The 13,572-nt window shown below is 28.4% G+C and overlaps 2 protein-coding genes across 4 annotated transcripts in view; both read left to right on the top strand.

The window, feature by feature from the left end:
- Window positions 1–832: 832 nt before the first annotated feature.
- LOC136079394 (uncharacterized) lies at window positions 833–1,504 on the top strand. Its single transcript, XM_065795129.1, has one exon. It carries the CDS (start codon window positions 833–835, stop codon window positions 1,502–1,504), a length of 672 nt encoding a protein of 223 aa, XP_065651201.1.
- A 2,083-nt stretch (window positions 1,505–3,587) lies between these two features.
- The window catches only part of LOC124818359 (coiled-coil domain-containing protein 43), a 42,712-nt gene continuing 32,727 nt past the window's right edge, over window positions 3,588–13,572 (top strand). For 2 of the 3 annotated variants that reach the window (XM_065796281.1, XM_065796279.1), the window contains exons 1-2: window positions 3,744–3,807; window positions 12,669–12,839. In XM_065796281.1, coding sequence (XP_065652353.1) covers window positions 12,681–12,839 — 159 coding nt within the window. In that variant the 5' untranslated portion in view covers window positions 3,744–3,807; window positions 12,669–12,680. Of the gene's footprint in view, window positions 3,612–3,743; window positions 3,808–12,668; window positions 12,840–13,572 lie in introns of those variants that run through there. The other variant, XM_065796280.1, reaches the window with a different exon arrangement.

The following is a 13,572-nucleotide window of genomic DNA, read 5'->3' as shown; positions in this document are numbered from 1 at the left end:
AAATTGTGGAAATACTATTCAGTGTCTCTTGATTCTACTGCTGATGAAGGTCATGTTGATCAACTAACTCTAATATTCAGATATATGAAAGAAGATAGACCAGTTGAAAGATTCGTGAAATTTTTTTCGAATCAAGGACACAAAGCGGAAGAAATGTTTTGTGGATTAATGAATTTCCTTGAAGACCATGACATTGACATTCAGAATTGTCGTGGGCAATCTTACGATAAAGCTCCAGCAATGAGTGGGAGATACAATGGCCTTCAAGCTAAAGTGTCAGCTGTAAATCATCACGCAACTTGGATACTCTGTGCTGGACATTCAATAAATCTGGTTGGAGTAGCAGCGAGTGAATGCTGTGCTTCAGCAGTAGCATTTTTCGATTTTCTCAAGGCACTGTATGTGTTCTTCACAGCTTCCATAAATCGTTATGCACTTCTCACACTCTCTAAAAAGTGTGGAATTAGGTTGGGTGCATATACCGAAAAGGGTGACTACAACACGATGGTCCTGTCGATCCGATGCAGTAAAAGCCCTCATCGTTGGATATCATCCTATCCGCAATACACTTCAAAATATATCGGAGAATGAAAATGAAACACTTAAAGCACGTTCCGAGGCAAATGGTCTTCATGGCAAGATGTGCAAACTGGAAACTGGTATCTATGCTGCATTTTAGCACGACATTCTTGCTCGAAGTAATGCTACAAGTCATATACTACAAGATCCCAAACTCGATCTGAACACAGCCATAGCAGCACTGAAGTCTCTGCAGTGTTTTGTGAGTGAAAAACGAGAACATTTTCGTGATTATGAGTGAAAGGGGAAGGAGATGTCTGGAACTGATGAATATGTAAAAGCACGCAAGCGTTATCAAAGCGTGCGGCTCACTCCATTAGACTATGGAGGATCAAGAGAAGCTAGACTTACGGCATCTGAAAAATTTCGGGTTCAGAACTTTCTCCCTGTAATAGATCAATATCAAACCTCTTTGAATCAACGCTTAAAAGCATATGAGAATACCTGTTCTCTTTTCGGTTTTTTGAGAAAACTGGATTCACTGGAGTGCAATGAGATAGAAGCAGCTGCAAGAAAATTGGTTGATGAATATAAGGATGATTTAGATCCAGCACTTAGTGGTGAGCTTGTGCAATTTACTGCTTTCTTCACTGAATTTCTTCTTGAAAAAGATGATAACATTGGGAGGGAATATTTTCTTTACAAACTATTGCTGAAGAAGCAAGTTGTGGATACATTTCCAAATGTTGAGATAATGTTACGAATGTACTTGGTCCTAATGATCACAAACTGTTCTGGGGAACGTTCGTTCAATAAAATGAAGTTCATAAAGAATCAACTCCGCACTACAATGACTCATGATAGGCTTAATTTTCTCACTTTGATGAGTACTGAATATGATATTCTCAGTGAGATTGACTTTAACCAATTGATTCAAGACTTTGCAAAGATGAAGTCTCGTGAAGTGCCGGGCTTGTTATTATAATTTCAATTCATTTGTTTTCCTTCTCCAGATATTTTTGACTTTGCGTGTTAATTGTGTTTAACTATTTGTTTGTTTATTAGTGAAATATAGATATTTCATCAATCTGTTGTACATGTACAGTTCCTAATATAATCACATTATTATGAATAAGAATGCTACCTTTTTTTGTTTTTAAGGTAGAGTGTTTTATTTAGCTATATGGTTCAACTATGTTAATTAAAGATGCTTAAGAAATGCCCATCACTATTATTAAAAATATATAGAGTTATCTTTTTTGTATTTTTAAGGTAGACTGGGCCTCCACAAAATATATGCCCAGGGCCTCCACATATCTAAATCCGGCCCTGTAGTTACAAGACATCTTCGAGCTTTTTTTGTCACTCATCCTGGAATCGTCTTATAGACACTCTTGAAATGGCGCATGTTTAAATACGTTGGTAGAAATGCAACTAGTAAAAAAAAACTGCCATTATTAGAAAACCTTTTAAACATGTATACTAAACTTTTTCAGGTATACACTATTTTACAAACAATCCTGATTTTTTCGATTTAACGGTCATTGAACGGTCATCAAACGTCATTGAACTGTCAAAGAACATCGAAGAGAGCTCCATGCAGCATACTTGAGTTACTTGGTATCACGTCAGTTCAAAAGATGGTTGTATATCTTCTACTGCACTTGCAAACAAATGATGTCAATACCGAATGAAAGTGAGAGGAATTAACAACGATAAATATGCGCATGATTTTTATAAGAAGATAACTGACAAATTCAATCTTGGGGAGAAGGCTTTGGTAAAGCCCCCAGTGAATCAAATTTCAATATCAAAATGTGCCGTCACATACGCGACCTAAGAACCGAATGTGTTAATGGCAATTCAGATGAGAATCCAGAAGACGATGAAAACTGTATGTTATGCTGCCAAAAGATAACACAAATAAGACGCAGATGTTGAGAGGAGTACGCTAGAAAGAAAGGCACATGAACTTTTTAGTCCGTAGGGTAAAATAGTTGTGATAACCGAGGGGGAGTATAATAAACAAAGTTAATATAGGAAGTCATTTGCAATAGGAAGTTACGATTGAAGTTGTAATAGCAAATGATTGATTAGCGTTACTATATAGTTACTTATGAGTAGCTGTATAAATGTATATCGAGGATTTAATTGTAAATATTTAAAGAATTTAGAAATTGGAAGGGAGAGTGTAAGGGGTTAGACACTTCCTTCCTCGGGATGGCATAAGGTCTTTTTACCCATAACTGACAAAAATTGTATTTTATGTGAAACTATAATAACAGTAGAGTTGGAATTAATATTGACCCAAAATTCAGACGGAAATACACAGTTTTCCATATAGTCCACTCAGACTATTCGGATCCTGCATTGCATACTGTGAGCTTAAACAAATGAACCACTTGGCGTTAAAGATCTCTCATATTTTTTGATGACAAAAGTAAAGGAAGTTATAATAACGCTAAAAATTATTTTAATTATTATCCTTAATAAATATGAAAAACGAAGTATCGTTTTGCAATGGAAAAAAAATGAAGTCAATGAAAAAATTTCTCAAAGAAAAAGATATTATTGTTAAATTATTTTTAAAGGAGCTACATTAAAATCAAACTATTATTAAAAAACATTTTTGAAACTTAAAAATTGAATAACTTGAAACTGATAAAATATGACTGCCTGAATTCTTCACATGTTTTCCTAATGGCGCCATGATAACTGTGATTAAAATTCTCAATGAGAAAAATCCATTTATTCTATATACTATATAATTAGCAGATCTTTTATAAGCAATTAGTTTTAAAAGTTATATACTAGTGTCATTTAAATGACATTTTCAAAAAGAATCCTAAAGAATTCATTGTGTGTATGATATTGTAGTTCCGAAGTCCTGCTATAAATACAAAAAACTCCACCGCAAACGCTTTTAAATTATATATATTTTTTATATAAATGTATTTAAACAAATTAAGGATTACAATATTTTTAATAAGTCTTTACAGCTTGTAAGTTACGTTAACAATAAACCTAAATTGAGTGTTTTATGAGCCTATTTTTTTTTGTTATTAACGAAGAATAAAGAATGTTAATTTAAGGTTAGGTTTGCGTAGTTGTAATACGTACCATTTATTACAAATTGTATTAAGGAAGTTGTATATATTTAATATAATAGTTGTATATATTTAATTTAATTTAATATAATAGTCGTTTTCAACTAATATAATATTAGTTGAAAACGACTTAAATTCAAGTCTTCATCAAAAATTATTAGTTATTAAATGGATTGTGTAGGTAAGCTATGATGTGCAGTTGCAATGATTAGTTAAATGACACAAATCATATATAATCTTCAGCTGTGTATATACACAGCTGAAGATTATATATGAAAGACCTTCTGTGTTAGAAAAAATTTTAAAATGTTTGTCAAAATTTAACTAATAAATATATTTTACTCATCTTAGTTTGAATAGTTTTTCCTTTGTTGCCTAGAATTTTTACACATATTTGTTAAATTTTTTTTGGCTAAGCACACACACACACACACACACTCACACACACACACACACACACACACACACACACACACACACACACACACACACACACACACACACACACACACACACACACACACACACACACACACACACACACACACAAATATATATATATATATATATATATATATATATATATATATATACATATATATATATATATATTTTGCATGTGCTACCTATTTAATTCAGTTGATGTATGTACCCTCCTTTCATGTTTTACCTATTTAAGTCAGTCTATATATGTACATTCATTACATGTTCTACCTGTTCACATCAGTTGATGTATGTACACTTCCTGGATGATCTACCTATTTAAGTCAATTGATGCATGTATCCTTCCTGCATGTTTAAGTCATTCAATATATGTACACTCTCTGCATGTTCTTTCTATTCAAGTCAGTTGATTTATGTACACTCCCTGCATGTTCTATCTATTCAAGTCAGTTGTACAATCTGATTGGCCAATCCATAAATAAATCAGTCTATAAAACAAAAACAAAAAAATACTAATACCAGCTCGATTGATGCTTTTTTTGTATTTCTTAAAGATAGGGTTTTTAAATATTTATTGTCATCTTTTGTTAGCTTAGGAGGTCTACCACTTTTTTTTCTATCTTCAAAGGAGTCAGTTTCTCGGATTTATGTAACAGCATTCTTTGAATATCCTGTTTCGGATGTAGTTGTTATGAAACATCGTTTTAATAAATAAACAAACAAATCCCTCATGTTTCCTAATCAATTTTGTTTATTTATTTAAAACAATATATTCTTTCAACTTTTCTTATATATTATTAAACTTAAGTACGCTTTAAAAAAATTGCATAGGAAAAAAATTGTAAATATGTCTAATTATACAAGTGGTTTAAAACTTATTCACAGTACTGTATATATATATATATATATATATATATATATATATATATATATATATATATATATATATATATATATATATATATATATATATATATATATATTCGTCCTGAAAACTGACCTTTTGGGTGGTTCTCGGGTTTTGTTGAGGTCCTCTAGGCAGATGACTAGTTTGCACATGTGGTTGAGTTTCAGTATTAGATTCTGTATCAAGAAAGTTTTCTTCCTGGGTTGGGGGTTTTTTGGGTTATGAGATATACTTTGTGTCAATAATACTATTGTCACCAATTTCAATATTTAATTTAAGAGGTTGTAGATCTTCAAGAAAAATTAAAGAACCTTTTTTGTGGTGTTACAATGATTGCAGTACAAAATAAAGAGCAAATAATTGTAAAGCATCCTGTAACATGGTTTCCCAGTTTTTGACTGGTAGCGTTTTTTGATTTGAGAGCTAATGTTATTGATTTCTAAATTTTTCCATTAAAGTACTTGTCTATTTCCTCTGGTATTATAAGGCGTCATTCTGCTTGAAGCAACTCCTCGAGTATGCAAGGAAGAATGCACTTCTTCTGATATTATAGAGCTATGTTTGTCAGAATGAATATAAGCAGGCATGCCAAACATAGAGAACAAATTCTTGAAACACTTTAACTCTGAAATAAAGGCAAATGGGAATCCTGATTATTTATCAGTAACTGTAAAAATATAACAATATTTAGTTGATGTTGGAAGTCTTTTAAATCTTTATTAAGGCCTTCGAATGTTTAAGTTGCTTTTAAATGGTCAGCAATACGTGGTTTGTAGAATTGTGGTTTCAGTTTACAACAGGTAATGCACTGGTTTCTGACAATTTTTCTTTCTTCTTTAGCGTATGGTAGATTCTGGCTGGGGACAAAATGGTTTATCTTTCCAACACATGGGTGGCATTTTTGTTTTATTATTGCTTATATACGAACAAATGGAGTTTATGCTTTCATTCTTTGATAACTTTTAAATCAGTAAAGCAGAAATTGAGGATTGTGTTAAGCAATCAGCAGCTTGATTATACTTGCCTTGTCAACACTGTATCTCATAGCTGTAGCAACCAAATTTGGTACACCGTTGCCTTATTTTATAATTTTAATTTTGCCTTGATAATTCTAATTGAACATATATGAAACAGCCTGTTGGTTGGTCACTAAAGTAAAGTGGCGCCTGGTAAAATAGTGTTTTACACTTCCAAAGGGCTTCCACAATAGCATATGTTTCTTTTCCAACAGCTAATTAGTGTTTATCAATAGATTTTGAGTAGACCACTGGCTGTCCATTATGGTTTAAAGTTGCAGTTTATGAAAAATTGGATGCATCTGTTTTGACAACAAATGGATTCATAAATTGTTTTTACAACAATGTTTGCAATATAATTTTTTATTAGTTTAACAGCATCAGTCGCTGATTGAGTAGGAATGTTGAACTCTGTAATATTGGGGGTACTTTTTCAGAGTAATAAAATATAAAATTCAAATAAAGGAGAAGAGATCTAAAATTCTTTGTAATGCTTTACTATTTTGCGGTACTGGTAAGTTAAGTAGGGCTTTCAACCTCTCTGGGTCTGAATTTTTGCTATTATGAGGTACAACATAGCCAAGTATATTGATTGAACTAACTGAGATTATACTTTTTCTGCTGTTAAAAGTAAGCTTGTTTTCCTTAGTGTATTGTATAATTACTTTAAATTAAGGTTGTGATCAACTTGAGTCATATCTGCTATTGTAATATTATCTAAATACGCATAAATGTTTTTTAAAGAGTTGTTAAAGAGTTGCTTGCTTCTATAATTTTGCCATTTAGTAATTTTTTAATTTCAGATTGAATGAACAGCTTATCAATGTGATTAAATCTTTGAGATTTAGTTGCAATTCGATGACAATATTTTGAAAGGTTTGCAAAAAATGTTGCAGATGATATTTCCAATTTTTTCAGACTACAAACTGACAAAGGAGGGAATAATCCTCCAAAAGGTATTGTTAAATTGCTATGCTATTTTATAAAAGCTTGACCAAGAATAACATCAGCACTTAAGTCAAGGAAGCATTGACAAGGTAATATCTGCATACTTCCGATTTTGAAATGACTTTATAGAGGACAATGCCATTGATACTTTCCTAAAGCTTTTTGTATATGGGGTTTGATACTTATATGATACTTGATACTTTTATGATACTTATATGATACATGATACTTGATACTTTGATACTTTTTGTATATGGGGTTTGATACTGGGGTTTGACAATGTATTTGTTGTTAAAGTTGTCTGAGCTTCCAGTATTTATTAATGCAAATCAGCGATACAAAGTTTATTAGCATTCTCATCTTTTTTCAGTTGTAGAGTTTGAAGATAAAAGAAGTTTTGGGAGAAAAAAAAATGTATTATGCCTAGCTAGTTTTATGTACTCATCATATTGTTTTATTATACTAAATATTATTTATAATATATATTTAATTTTCATTGAAGCCTTTTTAAGCCTTTAATAAACCATTTAAATTGTTTCACGGACTAGCACAAGTTTTCTCTGATTTATGACCAATAAAAGCAATTTTAATTGTGCTGATTTGCTCGATATTAGAAAGAAAATTTGGAATTTTAACGCAAACTGAACTAAAAATAACAAGATAAAAAAATTTAATTTTACTTAACTTTAATTTACTTAAACTTTACTTAAATTTAATTTTACTTAACTTTAAACAGTCTTACTGGATTCTGGAATCATAAAAATATACTAGTTTAGCTGTTTATCCTCACCAGTATGTTGTATATATGATCTCATATGCAGAGTTAAGTTATCTTATCAAATTTCTTGTGCTCTTGCAGATGTCAATGAAATATGAGATATCAACATCTGTGATAAGCTAATATGAGATACCCCTATCACAGATGTAGGGTTTGCTTTGTTTTGAAGCGTTAAGCGTAGAGTGATTTACATACGTCTTAAGCAATTTTTACGTAAAGAGTAAGCGATTTCAGTTAACTGACTTTTTATCATTTTTTAACTTTTAAGTTATACTATTAGTGGTAAGATAAAAAAAGTAATTAATTTAAAAAAAAAGTAAAAATATTTTTAAAATGTTGTGAAAATATTTCTTACAAAAGTTTGAATGACAAATTATGTTTGATATAAGCGCTATTTAAATAATAAGTTTAAATAATAAATTTTTTCATTAGTAAATATTTATTAATGAAAAAAACTCAAATAAAATTAAAAAAGTAATTTTATTTTGTTTTGTATTCTATTGTAATGATTAATTTTTTAAGCTTTAAGCAAAAATCATAAAAAGATAATTTAACTCTGCCAAAAAAAATATATGATTTGATTTAAAACTAATTTAATAAAAATATATAATTTTATTCTGATAAAAAAAATATATAATTTAATTTTGATTTAAAAAATATATTTATGTTTATTAAAATTAAAGTTAAGGCTTGAGTTTAACTTAACTGTCAAAGCTATTTAAAAATATTACTAAATATTGTTCAATTTTTAAATTTTATTTGTTCTTAAAAAAAAAACAGCTTATTTTTATCTCAATTTTTTTTACGGTTTTCCTTTCTAAACATTTTTTTTTTACTCAAAATTAAATTATAAATAAATGGCTGCGTCAAAAGTTTGCTCAAAACATAAGTTAAACTTTTTTTTTATAACGCAAGTTAAATTGCAGCGATTGTTTTTTAATGAGCGATATATTCAGCGATGTAATTTTAATAATAAAATAATGAACTAAAAACTTTAAATAAATAAAGTAATTAAATTAATGTAATTTTTTTTATTTGTTACTCTCTGATTTTTAAATAAAAATCATTTGTAGTTGCAAAGCCGCAATTAAAAATTTAAGAAATAATTATTTTATAAACTCAAAAATTTAACATATTTTGATTCATTTATGCAAATGTCGAGAAAAGAAATAAATTTGTAGATATTAAACGTTTTTTTAAATGCAATATTTAATTTAATTATTTAATACTAAAAAAATAAAAAAAATAAAATAAACATTCCTTTATAGTAATAATAAAAAAGCCGTTAAATAACATTTAAATCGTTTTGTGGTAATTAATATTATTAAAGTAATTTAAAAAAGTTAATGTCTTTAAAAAATAAAAAAATAAAGAGTATTTTATGACGTCAAATTGCGTTAAGCTAATGCATTAAGCATTTTTTATTTAAAACAAGGCCTGCAATCCCATGCTATATTTTAAATCTGGGGATTTCGGGATTACATTTACTTATTCCCTGGATCTCAGAATTAATCCTGGGATTTTTAAATACCTGTTCTGGAAAGATTTTACAATGGTAAGCTTATTTGTCATTAAAAGATTATACGCTCTATGCAAAAAATCAACATGTGTTCCTCCATTTTTAAACAACAGCGTTTCTTTTTAAATTTCACCAGCAGCGTCTCACATCGAATTGGTATGCTGGGCAAATGTGCTTTTTTTTTATAGCTTTATTAAGTTCGTCTGTTATTCTTTTGCTCTTTTTAAAATTAAAAAAAATAGATTTAGATGAAGAGTCAAAAAAATTAATAACTATTTCAAATAGTGCCTCATATGAAACAGAAAGTTCAGATTCAGACTCATAAGCTGTTAATGATGTAGCTGGATTTGAAGCGTCTAGTTATTCGAGTAACAATTAATAACTTGCAATATTTCATTGAAAATGGAACTGTTTCTAGCATTATTTTAGATTCAGACTGAATTTTGGTTCTGCCATTGTGCAGAAACTGAAGAATATCACTAACATTGGTTTGCATTTGTTGTATTCGAAGAATGAGAGAACTTTTGTCTTACAACATTATTAATACCTTTAAATTATTCTAACATAAAAGTTATGGCATCATCAGCTGTAATAAAAGTTAGCATTATGACGACAAAGGGCCTCAACTGTTGCTTTCACTGGGACTAGCGCATTAATGATAGCCGATACAGTTTTAATCTCATTATTAGATTCACCTTCTGTTAGACTTATGTCTACCAATGCCTCTTGTGTACAATTTTTTAATAAATAGATGTTGAAGCATTGACAAAAGATTGTTCCACTTAGTTTTGCAGTCTTTTATTGAAGTTATTAGCTCAGCATTTGACTCCAAAAATGCTGAGTAATTGCTCAGCTTTATGTGAACAAAAATTTGAGCTAAATCAATGAAATTTTTATTGACACTAAGGTAAATAATTACTCCAAAAGTGCTGAGTAAAAGCAACTGCTTTTTTTTATTAACCTGGCCTTATTTCCCTTTCTATATCCTGCTTTGATATAGTACTTCAATAACAGCCAGTTGCACACCATGAGTAAAACATAACTGTTGATTTACAGGTAATATTCTCCCAACTTTTTTCATCATACTTGCTTTGTTAGTCATAATACCAACAATATCTTTTTGAAAATTAAGTCCATGTTGTGCAAGCTTTTTTTCTAATAGCTCAATACTCTTATCTGTTAACATTGATCCTGTTATACGAATTGAGCCTAAGCTCCAAAACTGACAATTTTATACATGTAAACTAATATTCATGTAGCAACGGTTACTTAGTGATGGTCATTCATCAAAAGATAAAGAAAATGTTTCTCCTACACCAAATTCAGGTTTTTTATTTCCTGCTAATTCAGTAATTAAAAAACTTCTTATTTTTTTGCTGTAATTTATAACCATTTTATGCGCAGTGTTGACTGTTGTGGGTAAACTTATGAATCCTGTAGCTGTAAGACCTGCACGTATATCACTAGAATGGATAAAATGTTGAACAAAATCCCATCAAGTGCTGTTAATCATGCAAGTGTTGCAGAAAATGATTTTTCTTCTCACTCCAGTATCAATTTTGGTTTTTTTTTGTTGATGGCTTATCTGGTGTGTTTGCTAAAATAGTAGCTGATATGAGGTTAATTTTATGGACAGAAAAGAAGTGTGTATGGAGAACTCTCGTTGAGCCTTCTCCAATTTATAAAATCTTTTTGGTCAGTATACTTACACATCGCTGTCTTCCCTTTTTCTTCTTGTAAGAAATGCTCCCAAACCTTAGAATTACTTTTTTTTTGGTATATTCCATAGAAAAGCCATTATAATTAAAGGAAATTTACTGTTCAAATAACCAGCAATTTTAATTTAATTATAGCTAGTACTATAAAATAGTCACAAACGAATAACGTATATTTGAGAAAAAAGTTGTAAGAAACTTGAATAAATGTGACTAAGCACCCATAAATTTCAAGAATGTAATTGTGAACAATTTCAATTATTATAATAAATCCAATCCATTTATTAAAAAAAAACATAATTGCAAAAGTTTTGAATTTCTTAAGTCCAAATTTGATTACAATCAAATGAAAAAAAATAATTCAGAAATTTTCAATATGAAAATAGTCGAATTTCAACCAAAGAAATTTTAATTTTAAAATGTTCAACTGAAAATGATTTAAAAAAAAGATTTAAAAAAAATGATTTAAAATCTCTGGATTAAATGCTTAATCCAGGATTTCGTTAAAAACCATTGCAATCTCGGGATTTTGGGATCCCAGGATTCCTAACCTTAAACAGATGATATTTGATTATTTTTGCAAAATTAGTTTAGATTATAGGCTAGAGTAAAAGAAATTGTATTGATATAGGCAGGTGTTGGCTATCTGTATGAGCACCCCTGAAATGTCTTTTATATTATAAAATAACATATTTCAAAAAAATTTCAAAATTATAATATCAACCTTCAGATTTAGGGTCGGCATTCAGCAATGCCAACCTAACTGCTGACCTTAAAGTGTTTGAGGTCGGGAATTTTTTTCGCCGACCGTATTTCTATGTTTTATGATAAGACCTATGTACGAATTTTTTTTGCCAACCTGATGCCCACCTTTAAAAGATTGAGGTTGACAAATTATTGCTGACCTCATTTTTCCTAATTCTGAAGGTTGTAATATACAGTATAGTTTTCATGGGTTTTCATTGGCTCTAAAATATCTGGCGTTTCTCTAATATCAATGTCAGCAACAAAAAAGTAGATCATAGTGCTTTTTAAAAAAAGTGAGATTAGATTAAAATTTTAAAAGAAAATCCTCATGCTTCATAAAGTAGTTTGGTTGAAAAAGAGTTCAAAAAGAATACAAACATTCCAATATTTACCAACATTTTTGCGTACTAAAATACTACTCATGTCTCAGTTTTTAACATTTCGTTTGACACCCTAACTAAATTATAAAATTAAATCACACATAATATTTTGCAATACATGTTTATATTTGTATAATCATGTATAATCTATGTATATTTAACTTTAAAGTAAAAAAATTTGTAAACCTGTGTATTTTATAATAACATTACCAAAAAAGAATATATTAGTTTTAAAAACCTTTAGAAATCAGTTTTTTTTTTATTAATATTCAACCTAGATGTGCTTAAAGATTTTTAGTTATTAGTTATTAAATGTTCTCATTTTAATAAAACTAAATATTCATTTAGTTTTAATAAAATGAGAACATTTAATAACTAAAAATAAAGTTAACAGATAAAATAAGGATTTTTAAATTTGTACTTTTTAAATAATTGGAACGTTTTAAAAATAAAACAAATTTTATTTTTATGTTATATTTCAGAATATGTATTTAATATGTAACTAATGAGTATGTAATGATATTATTTGTTATTACAGAATATGAAATTAATGAGAAAATAAGTTTTTATTATTTTTTTTTTTAATAGAACAAAACCTAAATGGATAATAAAACTTTTGATGATTATCTCAATCATAAATTAAAAAGTTTTGGTGTAGATGAGGCTGTTTATTCTGAATATATTAAAGGGATTCTTCAGGAGTTAACAAATGAAGATGAATTAAAGGATAGTTTAAACGAAGTGCTTTCAGTTGTTTTGGTAAGAAATAAAAAAACACTATTACTATTATATACACTATTATAATCTTTGAATTAAAAATAAGAGCATTATGATGTCTAAAAAAAAAAAAAAAAGTTAGAAGTTATAAATTATGTAACATCAAAGTTTAAGTATTAAAAATGTATAAAAAATGCAATCAATATTGTGTCCAAGTTTACACATAAAGTATAAACAACTATTAATAAAGAAAAATTTGTGTTATTCAGTTTACCTTGTAATTTAGCAAAACAAAAGTAGTTTAAACACAGAATTTATTTTCAGTACACACTGAGTAGCATTACTGGTTGGTATCAATCTTAAATAAGATTAATATATTAAAAATATTGAAAAATAGTCATCAGGCAGCTTAGGTCTTGCAGTGACTGGCCAGTTTGAGTCCAAATAAAACTCATATATATATATATATATGTATATATATATATATATATATATATATATATATATATATATATATATATATATATATATATATATATATATATATATGTATATATATATATATATATATATATATATATATATACTATATATATATATATATATATATATATATATATATATATATACATATATATATATATATACATATATATATATATATATATATATATATATATATATATATATGTATATATATATATATATATATATATACACATACATATATATAAATATATATATCAACCTTCGGAATTAGGGTCAACATTCGGCA

This window comes from Hydra vulgaris, chromosome 04 (genome assembly GCF_038396675.1).
Source record: "Hydra vulgaris chromosome 04, alternate assembly HydraT2T_AEP".
In the NCBI taxonomy this organism is placed as follows: domain Eukaryota; kingdom Metazoa; phylum Cnidaria; class Hydrozoa; order Anthoathecata; family Hydridae; genus Hydra; species Hydra vulgaris.
Note: the sequence above shows the minus strand (reverse complement) of the source record. Positions and strands in the feature narration are given on the sequence as shown.